General features: G+C 39.8%; 1 protein-coding gene across 2 annotated transcripts in view; it reads right to left on the reverse strand.

Annotated features, from left to right (window-relative positions):
* LOC126191235 (BLOC-1-related complex subunit 8 homolog) overlaps positions 1 to 26,733 on the reverse strand; it is a 146,139-nt gene that overhangs the window by 105,335 nt on the left and 14,071 nt on the right. For both annotated transcript variants that reach the window (XR_007538332.1, XM_049932039.1), the window contains exon 3: positions 21,994 to 22,101. Coding sequence is in view for 1 of the 2 variants with exons in the window: in XM_049932039.1 (XP_049787996.1) it covers positions 21,994 to 22,101 (108 nt within the window). In the remaining variant the exon portion in view is untranslated. The remainder of the gene's footprint in view (positions 1 to 21,993; positions 22,102 to 26,733) is intronic.

The following is a 26,733-nucleotide window of genomic DNA, read 5'->3' on the forward strand; positions in this document are numbered from 1 at the left end:
ATTGCCTTGAAAACACTAAAAAATGCAAAGACTCCAGGCCTAGACAACGTAGCACCAGAGCTCTTAAAAGCCGATATTGAAAGTACTGTTAAAATGCTACATCCTTTACTCAAGCATATTTGGCTTGAAGAGAAATCTCCAAAGAAGTGGAAAAATGGTTTGGTGGTAAAGCTCCCAAAAAAGGGAAATTTGTCAGACTGTAACAACTGGTGTGGTATTACATTGTTGTCAGTGCCCAGTAAGGTCCTCACCAGAATTATTTTAAACAGAATTAAAGAATCCCTTGAAAAGCAACTGTGTAAAGAACAGGCCAGTTTTAGGGCACAACACAGTTGTGTTGATCTTACTAACACTCTTAAGATCATTTTAGAGCAAAGCAAAGAATTCCAAGCAACCATGTACCTGGCATTCATTGATTTTCAAAAGGCCTTCGATTCCGTGAAACATAAAGTGCTCTGGCAGGTGTTGTGGAAGTATGGCATACCACAGAAGATCTTAAACATCATAAAAGATCTATATGATGGCTACAAATGTTGCGTACTCCACAAGGGAAATATGACAGAGCCCATGAAAGTAACAACTGGAGTTCGGCAGGGTTGCATTTTATCACCAACACTTTTCTACTTGTTCTAGACTCTGTTATGAGAAGAGTCACAGCAGGCAGGAGACGAGGAATCCAGTGGGGGATCCACGAACGTCTGGAGGATTTGGATTTTGCAGATGACATAGTTTTATTAGCTCAAAGGCTGACTGATATGCAAGCTAAATTAAACTTGCTGAAAGTAGAAGCAGAGACTGATGGCCTCAAGATAAATAGAGGCAAAACAAAGGCAATGAGAGTAAATTCAGGGAACATGGGGTGCCACTGTTAATAGGTGAGCAGCAGGTGGAGACTGTCAACTCATTCCTAAACCAGAGTACACCTGTCTACAAGAAGAGCAGTAAAAGTGATCTACAAAACTACCATCCAATATCCTTCACATTCATTCATTGTAGAATCTTAGAACATACTTTGAGCTCAAACATAATGAGGTATCTGGAACAGAATGACCTACTCCAAGCCACCATGCATGGATTACGAAAACACAACCATGTGCAACCCAACTCACACTTTTCTCACATGACATACTGGAAGTCTTGGATCAAGGCAGTCAGGTACATGTGTTATTTCTTGATTTCTGAAAAGCATTTGACTCAGTAGCACACCTAAAAGTACAATGATACGGGGTATCAAATGAAATTTGTGACAAGACTGAGGACTTTTTGGTGGGGAGGACACAGCACGTTATCTTCGATGGAGAGTCATAATCCGACGTGGATGTAACTTCAAGTGTCCCTCAGGAAAATGTGTGGGGACACTTGCTGTTCATGTCACATATTAATGGCCTTGCAGGCAATATTAATAGTAACCTCAGACTTTTTGCAGATGATGCAATTATCTATAACGAATGTCTGAAAGAAGCTGCATAAATGTTCAGTCATATCTCAAAAAGATTTCAAAGTGATGCAAAGATTGGCAAGTTTTCCTATGACTAATACACCAATGAGTCGTGTAACATTTTGTTGGATTATGAAATGGAATGACAACATAGGCTCGGTCATGGGTAAAACAAGTGGCAGACTTCAGTTCATTGGTAGAATATTGGAGAAGTGCCATCAGTCTACAAAAGAGATTGCTTACAAATCGTTCGTGTGACCATTTCTAGAACATTACTCAAGTGTGTGGGACCTGTACCAAATAGGACTAATGGGGAATATTAAACAGATCTGCACAATCGGTTGTTTGATTGTAAATGTTTTATTTCTGACAAACCTTTGCATAATGTGCTACATTTTATCCACCTATAAGACAACTTGGTATGAGGTTCTAACACACAATGAACAAATTTTGTAACAAAATTTTTTGAAGGAATGTAAAACTACAGTTTCCATTTCTTGTAAAAAAAATAAAAATTTAAAAAATAAAAAAAAAACACCCTGTTTTTTCTCAAATATTACAATATGAACCACGACAGCAGATATTTTCCATGTACATGTACTATGTTACAGACCAGACGATCACAGTAAAGTCTGTTGAAACCAGTTGTCAACAACATAGAGGTATTTATGTGATCTTGGCTATAGAAAATTTATTACCAGCAAACAAGTATTACAGGATACTTTGGGGACTCAAATTGGAATCCCTGGAGAGAAGGTAATTTTCTTTTTGAGAAACACTACTGAGGAAATTTAGGGAACTGGCATTTGAAGCTGACTAAGAGAATGATTTACAGCCACCAATATACATTTCATGTAGGGACCACAAAGATAAAACACGAGAAATCAGGTTCATACAGAGATATATGGACAGTCATTTAGTCATTTTTCTGTCACTCTATTTGTGAGTCAAAGTAGGGATGAAAAAGACTAGTAGCAGTACACAATACCCTCCACCATGCACCTATGGTGGCCTGCTGAGTACATTACGTCACGTAGATATAGATGCAGTCTTGGTAACAATGTTTATGATTTGATGAGATCCTTCTTGTCAATGGGAGAAATCGAAGAAGCCTTTATTAGTTTATTTGTTGCCCTAAGAATAGAAGGTATTTGATCTCCCGCTATGCATCTTCCTGGTTCTAATAAGTCCTGTTTTAACACTGTAGCATTTCCTTTATCTGTCAGAAGAATTAGAACGTCTTTATCACAATTTAAATCTCTGATAGTTCTCATCTCGCCTTTTGTTAAGTTAGTGCTCGGTGTTTTCTCCTAAGCAAGCTGATGCTATACATATTTCACCTGGAGCTGAGGTAGGAAAAAAACTGATTCCAGCTTCAATAGCAGCAACAATGTCTTCCATTGGTATTCTAGAAGGTGAAACTGCGTAGTTTCCTCTTTGGGAAGCATGTCACATCTATTTCCATCTTAGACAGAACACTGTCAATGTATTAATAACAGTATAACTCACATCTCAAGCTAGGGAAGTTACACTATTTTCTGTAGTCTGTTGAAATTCTCTTCCTGTCCATTAACTGACACAATAGAATCTGCTTCTTTGGTTCAGTACATTAAACAATTGACCTTGTCCTGAATATCGCAACACAACTTATTACAGAGGAAAGTGTGTAGCTCCATTAACTTACAGTTCACAGGTCACATCGTGTGCGACGAATGCCCTCTGGCAGCAGCGATGACTGTATGCGATCACAGATCTAATGTGCAGCTGCTGAAATGAAGTTTCTCTTCACCCTCACAAAATGTGGTATTGTCAAGATGCACCTGCATTGCAGCAAAAAGATTATAGGACTAAGTAAATGAGATCTCTTCTTCCACATGCCTTCCAAAAGTTTAACTTCTCTTAATAGATCCTTCCCATAAAGGTGTTTGATCATGGAATGCAGGCTTTTGCTTCAGTTTTGATTCCTGTCTCATCCATCAGTGACTGGACATCACTGACAGCCTTTACATGTCATTAACCTTTTGTTGGGTTATGTGAAAGATCCTTCAATAATATTCTGCTATGCTAGTCACTGAAGTCTTCACACATTGCTCTCTTGACAGTCAAACGCATTTCACTCAGTGTCTATCTATAGCTCTCTGCTTTGTTTTACACTGATTATGTGATGGTCTTATTTCTTTATGAGTTTTTTACAATGACCGTTATACCATGGAGGGTTCTTCTCATCATGAACTATTCTACTAGGTACATCAAGTGCTTGGTCAAGTATTCTTTTAAACTTGAGTCACAATTCTTCTACATGCTTCTCTCCAGAGCTAAATGTTTCAAGTTCCATGTACATGTATTATGTTACATAGGTTGTTGAGGATATAAACCCTTCTACTTGTTTTAGTTGCTCTTTGTGCCTTAGTACAACTGCCTTATGGTCACTGATACTAGTTTCAATGTAGACATCCTCAAAGACGTCAGATCTGTTTTTTGCCATTACAGCAACTATATTTCCAACATCAGTGGTAGTTTGCATAGTAGGTATTTGGTAATATTTCACAGTATGTCTTGTCACTTCAACCATTAAAAAACTGCAAGTATCCCAATTTTCCGTTATACAGCAAAATACTTCTCTGATGATTAAATAATGAAGGAAAATCATTTGCTAGCAAACTGAGGTTTTCTCTAAATTTTTTGATTACATCAGAAGGTGAGTCTGATGGTGACTAGAAGGATACAATTGCATTCTGTAACTTCAGTGATATATGCTAGGGAGGGGAAGAAAGGAGACGGGGGAGGGGGGGGGGGGGGGTTGTCTGATGTGAATCCTAACCAGAAATAGATTCAGTTGTAAGTTTATGCCCACCACTGATACTGAATGTTACCCCAAATAATCTTGCCTGCAGCTTCAATTTCTATCTCAAAGGGTTTGTGTTTCTTGTCTACTGCAACAAATACACCACCTCCATTTCCCATTATAGCCTATGCTTCCAAAACATGCTTAAAAATTTCCCGAAAGTTTTATTTCTGTCAACAGCAAGTTTTAACCAGTTTTCTGTACCAAGTACTGTGTGAGCTTCACTGCTTTTTATGAGTGATCCAAGCTCTGGCACTTTGTTGTGAATGGTTTAGCAGTTAACCCCTAGGATTTTAATGCTCTCATCAGTAAGGGATACTTTTTGAAATCCTACACTGATACTCCTAGGTCTCCTACAGTTATCATTAACTGGGCAGGATGGAGAGTCATCTAACTTAAAAAAATCTTTGTGTGCACCCCAGACAGTCAGCTACCTGGTTAGCAAGGTCTGATGTGTAGTGCACACCCGAGCCATCAAGGGGTACCTTACATTTGTAAACCTATGGTCCAAAGTCTAGGAAGTCACAACATAGCATGTCACAACCAGGAACAATGCTGCTGATCGTGAGCATCATTGAAACTCCATGAGTAAGGCTGGTATTCTCAACTTCCCTGCCAGTCACAGGAATGATCCGAATGTTATCTCACATCCCAGATGGCACGCACCATTTGTCCCAACAGGTGCTACAATCTGCAGTTGGTTACACCCTGTTCCCTCAATGAGTTCTTCAGCATGTTGAATGCATATAAATTGAATATATATGGTGCTCCTTCCCAACCCTTGCTGCTGTTTCCCTATGGTGTACCATTATTCACCTTATGTTTGGACCACCAGTGATTAACAGGCTCCAACCCTTTTGTGTTTGCCTCTCCTTGACACATGACTCAGCATGTTTCCCAATACATTAAGTGGGTCTCACTGGCTCAGTTTAAGTTTCGGTGAAAGACAGCATTTCAAACTTACTAGTTAGGGGGATGTTTGTAATATCTGGAATCGCCCCTAGTCCTTGCTCACCTGTACAGGATACCTAGACCTACCACTGACATGCCACTCAGCCATTCATGTTCAAGAGGACAAGTAGTGATAGACCCAGTATTTCCTGCAGAAGAGACAGTATCCACGAGAGAGGACAGTAGTTGAGACACCTTTGGTACCTCTGATACATGACTCTTGGGTGGCCTCCCAACACACCTATTCACAGCAGCTCTCAATCACTTGACAGTAGTCAGGGTAATTTCCAGCTGCTTATGAACTGAAACTAACTCATCCTGTGCCTGAGTTGGCTTGCATTATGCCTGGCACAATATTTTACAGAACAAGAAAAAAATATCTTAAAATTAAGCTTTCTGATCATCTTTTAATCAAAGGGTCCAATCTGCTGCAATTATTACCACTAGTCTATCAGAACTGAAGCCATTAACAGCCAAAATGAGACATCCAATACAACAGAAAAAATTGGTACAAAATTTACTATTACTTTGAAAGACCTTTACAGCAGAAACAAAAGAATGACAGAATATAAAATTTAAATCATACTTATCAGGCACATGCATTCCACCACAATGGAAAACCCTGAAGTCAGTTTACATATGTAAAAGTATGTGCAAAACTGCATGGATTTCTTACTTCGCTGATTTTGACACACATCCTACACTTTCATGCCAAAGATAAACACAGCGGTGTCACTTTACCACAGTCAAAAATTAGAAAATTGTGGAGCATCAATGAGGCACATCTTCCACATGTGGCAGCTATCAAACCTTGATGAGATTTCAGAGTCATGCAAGGATTGGCAACTTGCTTTAACATTCAGAAATTTAAAACTGTGCACATCACAAATTGAAAAAAACATAGTATCCTATGATACCAGTATCAATGATTCATACTGGAATCAATCAATTCACACAAGTATCTGGGTAATCAATTGTAGGGAGACCCAGATAAATGTAGAGCAATCTCTGTTGATCCATTGTGTACCTGGGACAGCAGCTGGTCAAATATTTATCACGGAAGATCAACAAACAGCTGTACATATTTGAGATGTTGTTTTATTTTATTTTGACTACCAGTTTCAGCATGCCATCTTCAAGCCCCATATGTATTTCATACAGAGACATTCAGATGTATCGATATTGGCATAGTGGAGCCATCAGTGTCTGGATATTGTCAATTCGCTTTTTGAGTGTTTCCTTTGAAGACGTGAGATTGAACCATCGTCCTCCCGAATGCGAGTCCAGTGTGCTAACTACTGTGTCAGTGTCACCTTGCTCGGCGTGTTTTTGTGAGAGAGGAAAATTGGACGGGTGGGGGGAGGGGGGGGGGGCAGGGGCAGCTTATGAGACATCTTGATTACCATATGATTTTTGAAGACTAGGATGAAAAATGAAGTTGTTCTGTTTAACTTTACCAATGGCTTAAATTATGGCTCAAGATTGATTCAACCCGGACATCAAAAAATGGAATGCAGTATCTAAACATTTCAGAGTGCATTTCGGTTATCAGCATTCACACAGACTATCAAAAGAATGGACCACCACCACTGAGGAATCTCGGCAAGAAAGTTGCAACACTGATGGTGTACTGGGTGGTTATCTGTTAACATCAGAAGTTTCTTGCTACACTCACTTGCGTTATAGTAATGGACTTTGTGCTCAGTATTATTTCATGGCTTCCTTTATTATCTGATACACTGTGAGGGTTGGATGCAGACTTATTAATGTTGAATGCATACCTTCCCTTCCATTTACTTCAGCCATGGCCAATAATGAGTGATACATGTTTCACTGTGGGTCACAGGGTTGCAAAAAAACAGTTCAGTTTGCTTGTTGAAGCTCGCATTATGATATATGTTAAATCCCATCTTGTGATTGCTGTTGTGTGACACATTTCAATAAAGTAAGCAAGTATAAGGGAGCATTCGAAAAATGAAGTCGTGATATCCAGACACTGATGGCTCCGGTACGCCAATATCGATACATCTGAGTGGGGCTTGAAGATGGCATACTGAAATGCTGAAACTGGTTGTCAAAATAAAATAACATCTCAAATATGTAGGCTGTTTGGTGATTTTCCTTGATAAATAGATAGAGCACATGGCAGAACTTGGTTCACTGGCTAAACATTGGTAAAATGCAATCAATCTAAAAAGGAGACTGTTTATGATACACTTGTGTGTCCCATCTTAAAATATTTCTCAAGTGTGTGGGAACCATACTGAGTACAACTAACAGGGACTACTGAACGTATACAAAGAAGGGCAATGTGAATGGTCAGAGGATTGTTTCACCCACGAGAGAGTGTCACTGATATGTTGAAAAACATGAACTGGCAGGCACTTTAAGATAGATGCCAATTATCCCCCAAAAGCCTAATTACAAAGTTTAAAGGTTCAGCATTAAGTGATGATTCCAGGAATATATTAGTACATCCTATGTATCACTATCATAGGGACCACAAAGACAAGATTAGACTAATTACAGTACACATTGACTCATTTAACACACCATTTTTCCCATGGCACATATGCAAATGGAACACAAAAAAGCCCTAATAAGTAACAAAATAGGAAATATCCGCTGTCATGCATTCAACAAGATTTGCAGAGTGTATATGTAGCTGCAGATGCAGAAAGAGAATCATTGTAGAAGACCGAAAATTACTTCTCTACTTTGGTTATGATTGTTGGACAGTAACTTAAAGCTCCTGGAATTTATGAGCAATATGTGCAACTTAAGGAAAAGACAGATTACTACTTACCATAAAGATGACAAGTTAAGCTGCATATAGGCACAATTAAAAAACATTTATGCATTGATTTTTGGCCACAACCTTCATTAGAAAAAGAAAGACACACACACACACACACACACACACACACATACACACGATGCCGCGGCCAAGGCTGCGGTCCTCCAGCCTCGGACAGCTTCTTGTTGTCTCCCTTCGTCAGATTGTAGCAGGGTCATTTGTCGGCGCATTTTATCGCTGTGGCATGCCAATTGGGCTGCACTTACAGACAACAAGCTTCGGGCCTTGAAACCTCTTCCCGTGGCTTGGGCGTCCTCCTCACGCCCTTCTCGGCGGGAGGAGGTAGTTTTGGACCGGTTACGAATTGGACACTGCTGGTTCAGCCATTGCCATCTGCTGACGGCTGTGCCGGCGCCGTTCTGTCCATGTGGGCAATTGCTGACGGTCCGCCACATTTTAACGTCCTGTCCGGATTTTAACACACTGCGTCTTGATCCTTGGCCTGCCATGTGCTTAGAAGCCATTTTAGTGGATGACCCACGAGCAGCTGCTCGCGTTCTTCATTTTATCAATTTGACAACCCTCTCCAAGGACATTTGATTATGCTGTTTTCTTTTTTTAATCCTATGCCTCAGTCTGTCTTTTATCGTGTTTTCCGTTTCGTTGCTGTTTTAAACTTGGGACTCGCGGTGCATTCCTAATGTAGTCTGGGCGCTAATGACCGTTGAAGTTGTGCACCCTAAAAAAAAAGCAAGCACACCTAACACAGAATTCTGGTCAAGCTGCCTGAGATGGTGGTCATGTGTGCATAAGATATGTGTTTTTGTTGGGGGTTGTTTTGGGGGAGGAGACCGGACAGCGAGGTCATCGGTCCCATCAGATTAGGGAAAGATGGGGAATGAAGTCGGCCATGCTCTTTAAAAGGAACCATCCCGGCATTTGCCTGGAGTGATTTGGGGAAATCATGGAAAACCTTAATCAGGATGGCCAGATGTGAGATTGAACCATCATCCTCCCGAATGCGAGTCCAGTGTGCTAACTACTGTGTCAGTGTCACCTTGCTCGGCGTGTTTTTGTGAGAGAGGAAAATTGGACGGAGGGGGGCAGTGGCAGCTTATGAGACATCTTGATTACCATATGATTTTTGAAGACTGGGATGAAAACTGAAGTTGTTCTGTTTAACTTTACCAATGGCTTAAATTATGGCTCAAGATTGATTCAACCCGGACATCAAAAAATGGAATGCAGTATCTAAACATTTCAGAGTGCATTTCGGTTATCAGCATTCACACAGACTATCAAAAGAATGGACCACCACCACTGAGGAATCTCGGCAAGAAAGTTGCAACACTGATGGTGTACTGGGTGGTTATCTGTTAACATCAGAAGTTTCTTGCTATACTCACTTGCGTTATAGTAATGGACTTTGTGCTCAGTATTATTTCATGGCTTCCTTTATTATCTGATACACTGTGAGGGTTGGATGCAGACTTATTAATGTTGAATGCATACCTTCCCTTCCCATTTACTTCAGCCATGGCCAATAATGAGTGATATGTGTTTCACTGTGGGTCACGGGGTTGCAAAAAACAGTTCAGTTTGCTTGTTGAAGCCCACATTATGATATACGTTAAATCCCATCTTGTGATTGCTGTTGTGTGACACATTTCAATAAAGTAAGCAAGTATAATGTTAGGAGTACACAAAAATTGTTATGTTACTAAGGTAAAATGAAAGTGCTTGATAACATCCATTCTGGTGTTCCTGCCCACAGTGTTATGGCAGTAGTGCTAAATTGCAATAAAACTTTGGGTTTTTTGCTAAAATAGGATGATCTGCCTGGAAAACAGAGACAGATCACTACACTAAAACTGACCACCATTGAGATGGCACAATATGTGTAACAGAAAAGTGTGTGGTGAAAGCTTAAGTGCAGACATCACAGTTTGTAAAGAAGACTGTTTTGGAAGAGGGAAATTTGTCATCAGACTTCTCAACTTTACTGACATTAAGCTGGATTATCAAAAGCATTGCTTTACACTAAATGAGATATGATGACAAGCAATGAAAGAATAATGTATGAGAGAGTCTCAAATACAAATATGTACTCCTTTCAAGCCATTATCAACAAATTTTGACAATGAAAATATTGGCTTGTCATCAACATCAGGTAGTAGCACCTCTCTTGCTGCTGTGGACCTTAACTTTGTAGATCAAGACAACAGCATAAAATAATGGGTAAAATAGGTTGTATTCTACAATAAATGTCACATTTAAATTTCCAGTACAGCGCAAACTTTTATTTTGAATAAGCGCATAAACATTTTTGTGCATTAGTGTACATATCAAGCTTTTGTTGTGTTAATCTTTGAACATGTATTGCAACTTTAGTATGGTTAATCCCATTGTTTACTACTGGCTTACTTTCAAATTACACTGTACACCATTTCGCATAATATTACAGTTTGTCTAGTTTTCCTCTAATCACTACATGCACTGTATGCTAAGTCCTAATTACAGCATCAAATAACTATTTTAGAAATCATTCCAGCAAGAGTGATTTCCATTAATTCAGACTGGGATTTCCCAGTTAGTCACAATTAGTGAGTTCATTGTTTAAATTTCACGTGAGGGAGGAGGGGAGGGGGGTGGGGGGAGATTAAATGAAAAATAACTGCAGCATGTGTGAAAAAGCACACTTATAAATGAAAAAGTCATTGGAATGAAAAGTGATTCATAACTGAAAAAGTCAGCTCTTTTGAGGGGAAAGATATACCTTTAAATTAGACAGCAGTTTAAAGTAGAAAAATGTACTGTGCTATACCTTTAAATTAGACAGCAGTTTAACGTAGAAAAATGTACTGTGCATGTTTGGCATTTATGGGTGCTCAACAGTGAGGTTGTCAGCATCCTCACACACACATACACACACACACACACACACACACACACACACACACACACACACACACACACTTACTTTAAACGACACAATCACTCCATCTCACACACCATAAGACAACGGACAAAGGTTGAAATGTGCTATACCTGGGATTAAAACATAAAGAAAATGTCAGAGGAGCAAAATAACACCATAGGGAAATGTGATTGGCTGACTACTCACAAAAACATGTGTGAGCCTGTCACCTTGTTAATACTTTACAAACATCTCCCTACAATTTTAGGAAACATGTCAGACATATCATGAAAACCTTAAAACTCTAACCACATTTGTTTGAGTGTCACTTAAAACAGAGAGCACATCTGTCAGTAATTCCGCAACTGCCCTCTAGTGTGAAAATAGAACACAGTCTGGTGAAATGTGTCGCAAACCACAAGCACCATACATAGAAGGGTCCTCTCACCAGAGCAAGAAGCCAGGCATCATAAGACCATAGCCTATTCAAAGACGAGTAAGGAAGACCTCTTTCTGTCTGTGTAACTGAAAGGAGGTAGACCACAGCTGAGTTATGGACTTTACTAGATGCAGCTTACTGTCTGTCACTTGCAGCCCATCGACACACAACTGTGCACCTCAACAGTGAGGTGATAGCATGCAGGTGGATGGAACACTAAACCAATGAGTGTAACATGCCTCCTTGGCTGCTGCATCTGCCCTTTCATTCCCCGCAATACCCACATGCCCTGGCAACCAGCAGAATGACACCTCATTCTCAAGCCTTTGTAGGTGGAGGAGGGCATCCTGTATAATGGACCACTTTATCTGCTGGGTCAAGCACCGTAGAGAGTGAAGGGCACTCATGGAATCAGAACAGATAAGAATTTAGCATTCATCTGCATCTGCTCCAGTGCCTACATGATCACATATAATTTCACGTCAAAGAAAGTAATGACTTGAGGCAGTCAGATCTTGATGGCACAATCAAGGAAAACAACAACAGAGCAACCAATGGCATCTCCCTGTTTTGACCTATCCATAAACACAGCTACTCAGTTGGGGTGCACAGTTAACATATCATAAAACAAAATATTAAAAACATACGAAGGAGTGTAACATCTCCATTACTGCACTAAATCTAAAATTACTCTGGCCTCTGCAGGTGATTAAAGCCCTTCGTTTGGGGTTTAACATGGCCCTCACCAAGTGACACCAATACATGCTGCATACAAACACCAAGTGACCTTGTTGCTTGTGGATGACGGGAGAAAAGGCATTCCGGAAATGGACAAGCAACAGTATTATACAAAGGTGAATTTGGAGCAATGAGGAACTTACATCCCTGATGTACCATCAAGAGCTGCCACCGGATGATGGGTCGCAGTTCCCCAGACAAGCAGAGAGATTGGGTATGGGGCAAATACTTGTACAGAATGATAAAACCCACCATCACGTATAAAACGTAAAACTAAATTAGCCGATGAGGTGTCAGCCAAAGGACAGCTCACCAAGATATGGGCCACTGTCAGATGGGCGCCCCACCGACACTAAGTTGGGTCTTCACGGCGCAGGAGGTAGCCATGTGTCACCTACACATGGCCAGTGCGGAGCCGGCACGGAACCACAGAGTCCCTGTGAGAGGCCCGCATGAAGGACTGTACACATTCGTAGTCTCCTTAACAGCACGCAGTTTGTTGAGAGTGCTGAGGTTATTCCATTTCGTCTCCCAAAGCTGCAAAACCTTGCAGTGTAGTACTGAATGCAGGTCAGTTGCAGAGAAACCGATCTCCATAAGCAGTTTCTGCGTAGCCTGTTTGACCAGCCTGTCGGCAAGTTCGTTGCCTGGGAGTCTGACGTGTCCTGGGGTCCAAACACCACTGAACAACTGCACCATTCCAGGGCATAGACGGACTCCTGGATGGTCACTGCCAAAGGATGACAAGGGTGGCACTGGTCAATAGCTTGTAGGCTGCTCAAGGAGACAGCACACAGAAGAAACGACTTCCAGGGTATGAACGTATGTGTTCAAGAGCACGAGAGATAGCCACCAGCTCGGCAGTGAATACACTGCAGCCATCGGGCAAGGAATGGTGTTCAATATGTCCTCCATGGACATACGTGAAGCTGACGTGACCACCAGCCATCGAGCCATCAGTGTAAACCACTTCATGGCCTCGGTACATGTCAAGAATCGAGAGGAAGTGGCAGCAGAGAGCTGCGGGGTTAACTGAGTCCTTAGGGCCATGTGAAAGGTCCAGGCAAAGCCGCAGCTGAGGTGTGCACCATGGAGGTGTACGTGAATGGACCTCAAGTATAGGTGATAAAAACAAGGACTCCAGTTTGGCAAGAAGGGATCGGACACAAACTGCAATTGGAAGCCTGACTTGGGTCGCCAATGTGGGAGATGAACAGCCATGAGTGGGAAAAGGAGACGGTGATTCGGATGCACAGGAGAACTACAAACTCCCTGGGAATGGAGTGACCCAAGGGACCCCTTCCTAGCGAGAGGAACCGAAGAACACTTACGCTACTCCGGCGCAGAAGTGGGGACTGATATCCCCGGTGGTTGGGCTGAGGCTAGAAATGTTGTAGCGGCAGTGTAAGATGATGTCATTGGTACAGGATGTAGGCCTCAGTGTAGCCTACATCCTCAGCCTCAGCCTCAGTATAGGTCAGTCAGTCCAGGGTCTTGTACTCCACCATTTTCCTTTCTTTCTGGAGAATTCGGCAGTCAGGCGAGCAAGGCAAATGGTGCTCTCCGCAGTTGACATAGGAGTATTTGGATGTGATAGGTGTCCGCAATCTTGACATGTGATGCTGGAAGAACAGTGAGAAGACATATGGCTGAACTTCCAGCATTTAAAGCAGCGCACTGGGGGAGGATATAGGGCTTTACATCACAGTGGTAGACCACTGCCTTGACCTTCTTGGGTAATGTATCACCCTCAAAGGCCAAGATTAAGGCACTGGTGGCAACCTGATTATCCCTCGGACCCCGGTGGACACACCATATGAAATGTACACCTCACCGCTCTAAATTGGCGCGCAGCTCACTGTCAGACTGAAAAAGAAGGTCCCTGTGAAATACGACACCCTGGACCATATTTAAGCTCTTATGGGGCGTTACGGTTACAGAAACAACCCCCAACTTGTCACAGGTGAGCAATGCACGTGACTGGACAGAGGATGCTGTTTTGATCAAGACCGACCCAGATCTCATGTCCCTCCATGTCCCCAAACTTGCTGTCTAAATGCTCAACAAAAAACTGAGGCTTCATCATCATGAAAGATTCCTCATCAGCTCTCGAACATACAAGGTACCAGGGAGAATAAGATCCGCTGCCATCCTTGGCCTAACGTTCCTCCCATGATGTGGCCAGGGAGGGGAATGATTTGGGGTCAAACTGCTATTGAATTGAGCCCGTGAATGCTTAGAGACTGCTGGTGTTTGACCACCAGCAAGAGATGATGTACTACGCTTCATCACATGTCATCCACCCTGATGCCACCCACTCTGACCAGGGGCCCTCCCCACAGACGCCATCCAGCTGCAGCAAAGACCACCTGGCAGGATGGCCATTGTCGGGGGTCCCGATGCATCTACTCCTCGGTATATGTGGGGAGTTAACGGTGCAGGCGTTAGCAGAATGATCCCTGTGTGGTCAGGGGGCTACAACCAACAGGGTACATGGCGGCCCTTCCAGAAGTGACTGGCTACCATGCTGGATTTCAGGTGCAACAAAGCAAACAAGTCTATTATCATCATCACCGTACAAAACGATACTGCACAGTTGGAAAAATATGTACCCAGGAGGGTGACCTTGTCTAACAGTTGGAGAATGAGCAGAAGTGCAGATCCACATCGACGAAGGATGCAATAGGTCTCAGTGCATGATGGACACGATGCACCATGTAAGGCGCCCTTCCCCATTTGGCTCACCCTTTGAGAAAACTTTAAGAAATGGAGGTAAAATCCTACAGGGGACCATCACATAAAGGTCACAATGTGTGAGACTCCTTTTAGTCACCTCTTACGACAGGCAGGAATACCTTGGGCCTGTTCTAACCCCCGGACCCACAGGAGGTGTTGCAACACTGGAGGAGGAATAGAAAACTGCAAAATCATCCACAAACACTGTCCTGAGGAACACCAACTCCTTGCTAAAAACGATCCAACAGCACATCACCAACTTAGGATTATTATCCTTAAAAAAAAAAAAAAAAAAAAAAGGAAAGAAAGAAAGGGGACACTTCATACTGCCTTCTAAATATTATATTATATGTATGTATTTTCTTTAGTAAATAAATAATATTCTGAAATATCTGAATGACACTTTTCCTATTCTTTTCATTCGCAAACTTTACCATATGAACTTGTGATGATACCTAATGGTTAATGTTAGAGTAGTTGCTCTTCTAAACAGCATCCCATATGATCAACATTTACATCTACATCTACATCCATATTCCGCAAGCCACCTGACGGTGTGTGGTGGAGGGTACCTTGAGTACCTCTATCAGTTCTCCCTTCTATTCCAGTCTCGTATTGTTCGTGGAAAGAAGGATTGTCGGTATGCCTCTGTGTGGGCTCTAATCTCTCTGATTTTATCCTCATGGTCTCTTCGCGAGATATACGTAGGAGGGAGCAATATACTGCTTGACTCTTCGGTGAAGGTATGTTCTCGAAACTTTGACAAAAGCCCGTACCGAGCTACTGAGCGTCTCTCCTGCAGAGTCTTCCACTGGAGTTTATCTATCATCTCCGTAACGCTTTCGTGATTACTAAATGATCCTGTAACGAAGCGCAATGCTCTCCATTGGATCTTCTCTATATCCTCTATCAACCCTATATGGTACGGATCCCACACTGCTGAGCAGTATTCAAGCAGTGGGCGAACAAGTGTACTGTAACCTACTTCCTTTGTTTTCGGATTGCATTTCCTTAGGATTCTTCCAATGAATCTCAGTCTGGCATCTGCTTTACCGACGATCAACATCATATGATCATTCTATTTTAAATCACTCCTAATGTGTACTCCCAGATAATTTATGGTATTAACTGCTTCCAGTTGCTGACCTGCTATTATGTAGCTAAATGATAAAGGATCTATCTTTCAGTGTATTCGCAGCACATTACACTTGTCTACATTGAGATTCAATTGCCATTCCCTGCACCGTGCGTCAATTCGCTGCAGATCCTCCTGCATTTCAGTACAATTTTCCATTGTTACAACCTCTCGATACACCACAGCATCATCTGCAAAAAGCCTCAGTGAACTTCCGATGTCATCCACAAGGTCATTTATGTATATTGTGAATAGCAACAGTCCTATGACACTCCCCTGCGGCACACCTGAAATCACTCTTACTTCGGAAGACTTCTCTCCATTGAGAATGACATGCTGCGTCCTGTTATCTAGGAACTCTTCAATCCAATCACACAATTGGTCTGATAGTCCATATGCTCTTACTTTGTTCATTAAACGACTGTGGGGAACTGTATCGAACGCCTTGCGGAAGTCAAGAAATACAGCATCTACCTGTGAACCCGTGTCTATGGCCCTCTGAGTCTCGTGGACAAATAGCGCGAGCTGGGTTTCACATGACCATCTTTTTTGAAACCCATGCTGATTCCTACAGAGTAGATTTCTAGTCTCCAGAAAAGTCATTATACTCTAACACAATACGTGTTCCAAAATTCTACAACTGATCGATGTTAGAGATATAGGTCTATAGTTCTGCATATCATGATCAAACCAGCTGCATCTTTACTTGTGATTACTCATACTTTAGGTACTTGGATTATGCATGGCTTTATTTAAAAAAGGATAGCTCAATGTGGTAATAGGTTCAAACTGCACATGTCTGCTTTCATGCCACACAGCTAATTCACTGCAAATAAAATAACCTGTAGCTGTGATCCTGCAGTCACTGGCTAGAACTGTGAGTTAATAAAATACACAGAAATACAAAATAAAAGCTAAATGAATAATTTGATAACAAATTTTCCATTCTAATGTCTATAACTGATGTAGATGACAGAGAACTATGTTGAGTAATGTTTATTCAAGAAAGGACATCTCAAATACATGGGAAGTGGTACTACAATATTCAATTAAAATACAGACAGAAAATATCATTATAAAATGCAGCAAAGTTACGTTGGGAGCATTATGAGAATGGCAGCAAAATCCCCAAAACTTTTGTAATCAAAGATACTTGAAAACTAAGTCCCTTTTGTAATCACAATACATGAAATATACACCACCTCAAAACAGTTCAAGATTCAGCTTGATGATTTACAAACCATCACATGTGATACAAGAATGCTAACTCATAGTGTGTCCATCCTCAGTTCCATAATGCAGAGTCCTACTCTGGAGAACTTTCAGACCTCTCAAATCACAAAATCCCTTCAGAAGTTAAAGTCTGGTAGCAGCCATTCACTGCACAGAACCCAACACGTCCGTGATAGAATACCACTTGTTACCACAAGCAGGTCCGCCTCTTACCAGAATTCACATAAAAGTGCCCAGAATCTCTCCCTTGAGCTTTTCACTCGAAAAGCCCCAGTCTCCACTTGACTCCCATAGAGTTCTGCTAATGTCTGCTTTTCCACTGGCTCAAGGCCATATCCACCAAAAATACATTGTTCTAAAGTTCTACAGACAATATGTGACTCAACCTGACCACTTCCCAGACTAAAGTATATATCACACCAGCATTCAAACAAAGAAATGTTATAAATATTTGGTCACACTCGGATCATTCACAATAAATATAAATAAAGGTTCGTCCATAAATAAATAATCCAATATTCTAGCACAATTGCACTCACAATAAATGACAACAGATTGTTGTTAATATTGTTTAAACAATTATTTAGGCCTGCTTGTTAGAAGCATATTTCGGCACTCTTTTATGAAGATGGTGATAACTGACACATGCGACTGACCAGTCTTAAATTATCATGATTTTATATTATCAGTTGTAATTAATATTTAAATAAAGTTACTGGCAAAGTAGTACACTGTTCAGAGGTACTCAAGCTGTATTCATTTGCTGTGTAATTGTGGAGGATATGATGTTCTGACAAACATTTGCATAATGAAAAGATGTAAAAAATGTAATAAATCAAGAACTAAAATAGATACAGATACATAGCTTTCAGAGATGATTGCTATCTTGCCATACTGTCATCTGAGATACTGTATGTTGAAATCGCATGAAGCATTTAAAAGTTGATGGTTCAGAAATCCATTGCGAAAATGTTTGTTTGCTGTGAAATATTAACTTCTGTAGTTTTAAAGATATTGGAATATTGGTGTGTCAGTGGATGCTACTAATTTTTCTGAGATTGCAAATGTATTCAGGTTTGTTTTAATACTTGACTGTAAATTATTACATATTCTCAAAGATCTGTAAGAAACCATCTTTCAGCTTATCTGACACTCCGTCATTTCTAGAAGCATTGTCTGTCCTCTTGAGCAATTTGTCCGTCATCAGAATTCCCCATATTGGCTTTTATCCACATCCGACCCTTTGCTGATGCCCCTGCATCTGGCTTGCCTGCAGCAACCACTGTGGCCCACCCGACCGTGACACACTCTCGGCCCTGGGGCCATATAGCTTCACAAACAAATTCACCTCACCTCATATCAAATCTAGGTGGCTGATCAGCATGCTTACTTATGCATAACATTACAAACTTTGTATATTCACACTTTTTGTAAGACGGGTGGTCCCTCACAACTATACTTTCCTCATCTGATACTGGGTTGTGTGACGTCACTGTATGTTATGTTGAAATTCTGACTGATGTGCACACAGCACCACTTGGTGGTGCAGCCTAGTTCATCCTTTACTTGTGGCACTTTAAATCATTGAAAGGCTGGAGTGTAACCATGTATGCAAGTGAAACAAGGATGACAAGCAGTTTAGATACGAAGAGAATAGAGGCTTTTGAATTACGGTTTTATAGAAGAATGCTGAAGATTAACATAACTAATGAGGAGGCACTGAACAGAATTGGGGAAATAAAAAAAGGGGTTGGTTGACAGGACGCATTCTAAGACATAAAGCTATCAACAGTTTAGTAATGGATGGAAGTGTGGGGATAAAAATTGTAGAGGGGGAGCAATAAGCAGATTCAGAACAATTTAGGCTGCAGTAGTTATTTGGAGATGAAGTGGCTTCCACAGGATAGAGTAGAATGGACAGCAGCATCAAACCTGTCTTCGGACTGAATACCACAACAACAACTACATTAACTTCTGCAACAAAGGCAATGTTTCTGAATATGTGCATACAACTGAAGGTTCAATTATTTTATTTATTCAAATACTACACTGTTCTATGCCCAACAAAACAACCAAAAGACTTCTGGTTAGCACAAGGTTACTAAAAATATTCATCTTTCTGTGGATAATTCTGATTTTTTTTTTTTCAGTAACAAGCAAACACATTTTTTTTAAAAATATGTTATCTCAAAACAGTCAATTAAGCACACAAAACATCATGCACAATTTTTAAAAAAAAATGATAAAATAAATAAAAACTACTTCAAACCAAACAAGTGATTTAAGAACTAAGTGAAAGCTGCAGACTACATTAATGTTTGTAAAAATTGCAACATCTAGGCTGAACAGTTAAAATTCTGAAAATGTGAGGGACAGTGGCTGCCTATAACTGTGTCCTATCCTTTTCTTGAGAGACTAGGAATGTTTCTTACAGTTTTGTTCATATAGGACATGCTCATACAAGAGTGTCATTTGTGTGGAACTGGTGAACAAGAGTGGGTCATATTCAGTGAAAAGCACATATCATGTGACGCAATATCATTACAGAATGAGATGAAAGCCACATCATTTATGTGGCGATACCTGAGCATATCGCTCTGACCTGAGGGGTCAGCTCGGAACCATGGCATCACAACAAGTAATGACTCATCCACATCTACAGTTCAGTGCATCTGCCATGAGCCTGACTCATGGTACACTTGTCATTCCTTTGTTCATAAATCAAAAATGCTTCAAACTCCAACTGGCACATGAATGCCACTGTGCGAACTGAGAGACAAAATGTAGTGTTTTAAACAAATCCTGGTTCAAACTCCCTATATTGATGGCCAAGTCTTCCTTAACACTTCAAAATTGGGCAAAATATAGCAGTCCACACAACTGAACAATATCATTTACAAGCACCACAGATGACAGGAGGCATAGAATACAACGTGTGTTGTCATATACTGTGTATCAGGTGCTGTCTGACAAAGGGATGTCTGGCCACCAGACCTACATCGAGGATGTTTAGAGGCCAAAATGGTCTTCCTCTACACACTGAATTTCAGCAGCACAGTGCCTGTCCACATGTAATGAGAAATGTGGAAGTTGCCTACTAAGAATAGCAGATACCACTGTCACCATTTATTACATGGATTGCTTATTAAATATGTCTGGGATACAGTTGGTCAGCAACTTTTTTTAAGCATTGCTAGTGCTTTGGAGAAACATTCCCCAAGCCCTATGATTCTCTGCTATGATATCCTGAGTTGCAGTTAAGTCACATCATTATACTATCTTTAGTGCAGCATAATACTTATATCAATCATGTGTATCCTCTGTGTTGCAAATTTCACAAGCATTGGTGTATATAATAATTGGACAAGTGCAATTTTAAAGACATTAGTGATTTCAGTTACACATTACATGGTGTAAAAACAACAACACTTTTAATCACAGTGCTTAACACAAATCCCATGGCAATCATTACCTTATCAAGTACAGCTGTACGTGGTTCAAGGCTGGTAAAGAGGCATTAGTGAAGTGAAGGGAGCCTACAGAAACAAAACATGCAACAAAATATCAATAATATACAGAACAATCACTAAACATGCAATATTTTATGCACTAAGGAAAAATTTTAAAGGAAAATATCACTCAGCAGTCTACTTAAACAGGACACAAACCACTATTAGCTGCAAACTTTTCAAATAAAACAAGAAGTAAAAAGTGTTTTAACTAACTTGACTTAAACCAACACGACAGACTTTTGAAATGGCACACACTTCACAGTCCAGATGTATACCTATGATACTGTAAATTATAGTGCCACAGTCTCAAAAATAATGTCTGCAGTGCTCAAACAGGTGGAATCATTGAAACAACAAGTGTGGGAATGTACACAAAACCTGACAATTACAGACTTTTTTAGATCTGGATCACTTTTCATCATCCTGCTTGTTCACTCAATCCCCACTTGCCATTTCTTTGTTGTTTTTTTTATATATATATTTTCAAAGCAAACTGAATATGTATTTTACTTTTACATAATATCTTGCCAATGGGTACATAACAATCAGAAACCACACTATTTGTAGACAATCGCCGGAGTCTAATTATTCTAGAAAACAGCTACTAAGGAGCATACAACACCTGTTTGAAGTAACATCCATAAAGACTAACAAACAGCAGTAACAAATTCAAATTATTACAGCTTTACCTGTCATTTTTCATTTCTTTCTTTCAACAAAATTGGTAAAATGTATCAGACTACTGCTACAAATATGTTCTGGTATTTCAAACACTATATGCTGCATGCTATTAATCGCCATGCCCCCATCTATCATTAACGTGCTAAAAACTTTACAATAAGATTAAAAGCATTAAATGGAAAAAATGGAAAAATTATAGGGAACATATTTACTACCTTCCAAGTCTGGAGATGATACATGACCACTTTATAAATTTTCCATCTGTCATCTTTGAAGTTATTACACAAGATTTGCTTAAAAGTGTGACTACAATGAAGCATAATTATGTTCATAAAGATACTTGGATCTTTGCAGTATGGGATGTCAACAACCATTCAGCATTCATTGGAGATATTATGATTTACAATAGTCATATTTTTCAATGGCAATCAGGCCATACAAGAATGTCCGATCTATACTGGAATAATACAGACTGCACATACGATTAAGATTTGTGTTACTTAAAAGCAATAAGTTAACAAAAGAAAAACTACACCATCCCATGTGTGTGTCAACTAAAATAACATCTTACCTTCTGGCTTCTTCATATTTTATTTGCTGCTTGAGAAAAACTGCATTTTTTAACAATTCCTGTATGTTGTCAAAACTTTCCTCAGCACCTTCCATAGATTTTATAGCCCTACAAATAATCAGCACACTATTAGTGGGTTAACAAATGTGAATAACAAAAAACAATACATGGACCATTACAACCACAAAAAATGAAAGATGACAAAAACACCTTGAGGCTGACACTAATATACAAAAGCTAAGACACGTAACACCTTCTGGAAAAGAGAGGGATATAGTATTGTGAAAGAACAAAGAAATGTGTTACAACTTACAAAAGAAAAATAAGTTAATATAAGCAGGAGAAATCAATGGTGTCAGACAAGATTTACCATACATTCAAAGATATACAAGAGAGAGCAGTGTAACAAGACAAATATCCAAATCAATGCTGTAACAAAACCGAATTTTTCAAAAAGGCTGCAAAATGATTCCAATGATGGGTCTTAGAGTGATTAAATGACATGAGAGTTATTCAGTCATTACTAATGTTCAAGAAGTGATGACAGTCTCCCTTTCACAATATGAAATTATCATTCCTTTACAAATGTTCCAAGATTATATATTGTTTGCAAGAAGTTTATTATTTGCTTGCTTCTTGGTAGTTTCCATTCCATGATCTGTTATGGCAATCTTTCCTCTGACATCTTTTTCATATGCCCATATCATATGAACTGTTTTTCTTTCACAAAATCAAAACCCAAGCTTGTGACACTCATTTTCCTCCTAATGACTTCATTTCTGACCATTTCCCCATCCGTATATCTTTGCAACTGTTCTCCAAAAGCCCATCACAGTTGCTATCAATCTTTTCATCAAATGGTATCTAACAGTCCATACTTCTGAGCCGTATGCCACAATGCTTCTAACAACTGTTTTCACAATTTTTTGTTAGTTTCCTTTCAACTCTGTTGATTCCATAAAATACTGTTTAATGTTCCAATAGTGAAATTTCCATAATTTGTTCTTGAAATAATTTCCTTATCTTGTTTAACATCTTGTGTGATATTTCTCCCAGGTACAGGGGTTGGACAAAAATACGGAAACACCATGAGAAATGCATGCTTGAATATTAATGCGGATGGAATCCATACCTGCAGATGGCACTGTTGTATATGACCACAAATGAGACCTATGCAATGTCTTCAATAGTTGGTAAGTGTCAGCCATGGTCAGAACAGTGTTCTGTGTAGTTGTCAATGCATTATGTAGGAGCTAAGTGAATTCAAAGATGGGCAAATTATTGGTGCTTGTATGGTGGTTGCTTCTGTAACCAAAACTAGCCAAGGTGTTAGGTGTTTCAAAGAGCCACAGTATCAAAGACTTGTACTGCATACAGGGAAAGCAGAAAAAATATTATCCGTTAAGTCACAACATGGACAAAACTGTTGTTGAGCAATGGTGACAGCTGGTTATTGAAAAGGACTGTAATGAAAAATAAGAGGACAACTGTTACAAAGTCATTTCAGAACTGAAGTTGTACTTGTGAACCCTGCCAACATAAAAACAACACAAAAAAGAGGAGCTTTACAAGCAGGTCTTGCAGGGTGAGCAAGAATTCCTAAACCACTCATCATTTGCTGCCTGTAACACAAAAACATAACATCCTATGGCATGAAGTTTGTTCCTAAATGGTGATGCTGTGCTTCAAGATGAGAGGGCCTCTGTCCACATGGCAGCTTTGTCCTGAACTAGTTTTGTGAGCAGAAAGATTCACCAGATTTCATTATTATTAAGCCTTCAAGGTCTACTTTGGAGAGAAGGGTACATAATGAGTATCTACCTTCACCATCATTACCTCAATTTGTTACTATTTTGCAGGAAGAATGGTATAGGATTCTCTTGAAAACTATGCAGGAGCTGTATTTATCCATTTCGAGATGACTGGAAGCTCTTTTGAATGCTTTCCTTCACAGCATTAGACATGGTAATTTGTTGTTTTTGTGGTGTTTCCACATTTTTGTTCACCCCTGTATTTGTACTCTTCAGTACATGATGATCGGTCCCGACCCTTCTTCCCATGTCAAACTGTGATATGCTCCTCCCATTACCACGTGTTTTGTTTCCTTCATGTCAACCTGAAGGCCCCATTTTTAAATATTTTTGTATTTATTTCCTGGTAATATATTCAACGTCTTCATCATCTTGTGCCGAGATGAGCTGCTCATCAGCAAATCGTCATGAATATATAGTACCACAATTTATTATTAGTCCCATGTTCCTACATGTTTACTTTTTTTTTTCAAACAGATCCTAGTTTGCTTTAAATTATGACAGGATTAATAACATACGACTCTAAAGCCATCCACAAAATTGCAAGAAGTATAGTTTGAAAATGGTGTCACTAAAAATGATGGTAATTACAGAAAAATTAATTTTAGGCATAAACGAACGTATGACCTAGGACACCAGCACCAGCACTGAAGATGGCTCTGTTCTGAAAAGTTGAATTTTATAAACATATTTGACTGGTGAAGACACAATATGTTTTAGACATACTGTATAAGTACCAATTTGAAATACTGTCTGGGGAGCAGGAACTGAAAGTGAGAGACTGCTGTCAGTCATTAACATAAAAACAGAATAGGTGGTGTCCTAAGTCATTGACCTAGAGAACACCCACTGTAAGTGATTGTATGTTCAATGTGAATTTAATTCTCAGATTCTGATTGTTAGTCAGAGTTATGTCCACTGACTGATTCCTATTTTATAGTTAAGATAGTAAACAAAGATTTTTAACTATCTTTGTTACACTGTTATCTTCTGATTCTACCAATAAGATATTGTGTCACATTGTAACTAATGACTTCATAAATCAGAATTTATTCCTCCCACAAATTTAACCATGGCTATTGTCGTAATACTATTTCCAAAGAAACTGTGCTTTAGTGTAGAGAGGAGGTTCGAATTTTCCGAGACAGCCTGAGAAGGCTGGCAGTAATGATATAGTTCTATAGTTACCCACTTCTACAGTATCTCCCATTTTGTATAGGGGTTTTATTTTGGAAACCTAATTTGTTTTGGAACACTTCTTCTAAAGATGATGTACTTATAATGTGTGATACAGATCTGTAAATTACACTAGCACTACATATAGAAACTGATCCTAATCCAAGAAAAATTACATTATATTTTATTACTGTTAGAACTATTAGCATGGCTGTAAACTTCATCATCACTGATCTTCCTTCAAGTCAATTTGTTGACTTTTTGCATGCAATGTCTGCTTACATAATCAGCTAATTCCTGATCTCTAATTAAACTTCCTTGATTTTCCCTTAAGGTTATATCACATGGCTTTTGGTATGTTTCATTGCTAATGATATTCCACATGGCTTTAGATTTGTTTTGTGCACTTTCATTTTGTCATTGTGCATTTACTTAGCTTTCGGAGTTGCACTGTAACTGTTTATACATGTAGTGACTTGTGGGTCTTTGTTTATTTTTTTGTGCTAATTTAGACATTTCAGAGTTTGGCTCAAGACATATGCCCTGAATTATCAACTATTTGTAGTCTCCTGTTAACAAAGTAATTTTCGTCATTTATCTGTGGGGAAACCTTTCAGAAAGATATACAAATGTCATTGAGTAACTGATGAATGCTTTATTGGTTGTTGAGTGTAAGTATATTGGTTTCCATGTCTATTTTCATTAGTAAGTCTAAGATGTGTTCTTTTATATTCAGGGCTGTAATGTTTTTCATAGTGCCAACAGTTCCTAGTTGTCCGGGGTAACAAAGAATATAGTCTCTCTCTCTCTCTCTCTCTCTCTCTCTCTCTCTCTCTCTCTCTCTCACACACACACACACACACACGTGTTAGGTGACTTTTAGGTTTAGCTTGCGAGTGTGACATCGTGTGTGAATCTTGGTAAATTGCTTTTTTTATGTCTTTGGTAGGTGTGGATATGACTGACAGGGTCAACAGTTTTCAGTTGTCAGCTATGATGGGGGACAGTGCGTTGTCTCTAAAAAAATTTCTTCAACTATTCAGATTTTTGGATGAAGTCATGAAGTGTTCAGTATGTCGTTAAGAAATGAGGCTTACTTAAAGTTCCGGTGTCTCGGACCAGGAACGGCTGTATGTGGAGATGTCGTAAGGATAACAGGTCAAGGGAAGTGTTCGATCTCAATGTGTGGCTGTGAATGTTGGTATCAGTATCGGGAGATGTTTTTGAGCTATACAGGGTGTTACAAAAAGGTACGGCCAACTTTCAGGAAACATTCCTCACACACAAATAAAGAAAAGATGTTATGTGGACATGTGTTCGGAAACGCCTAATTTCCATGTCAGAGCTCATTTTAGTTTCGTCAGTATGTTCTTCCACGCTCAATGGAGCACGTTATCATGATTTCATACAGGATACTCTACCTGTGCTGCTAGAACATGTGCCTTTACAAATACGACACAACATGTGGTGCATGCACGATGGAGCTCCTGCACATTTCAGTCGAAGTGTTCATACGCTTCTCAACAACAGATTCGGTGACCGATGGATTGGTAGAGGTGGACCAATTCCATGGCCTCCATGCTCTCCTGACCTCAACCCTCTTGACTTTCATTTATGGGGGCATTTGAAAGCTCTTGTCTACGCAACCCCAGTACCAAATGTAGAGACTCTTTGTGCTCGTATTGTGGAAGGCTGTGATACAATACGCCATTTTCCAGGGCTGCATCAGCGCATCAGGGATTCCATGCGACAG

This window comes from Schistocerca cancellata, chromosome 6 (assembly GCF_023864275.1).
Source record: "Schistocerca cancellata isolate TAMUIC-IGC-003103 chromosome 6, iqSchCanc2.1, whole genome shotgun sequence".
NCBI lineage: Eukaryota > Metazoa > Arthropoda > Insecta > Orthoptera > Acrididae > Schistocerca > Schistocerca cancellata.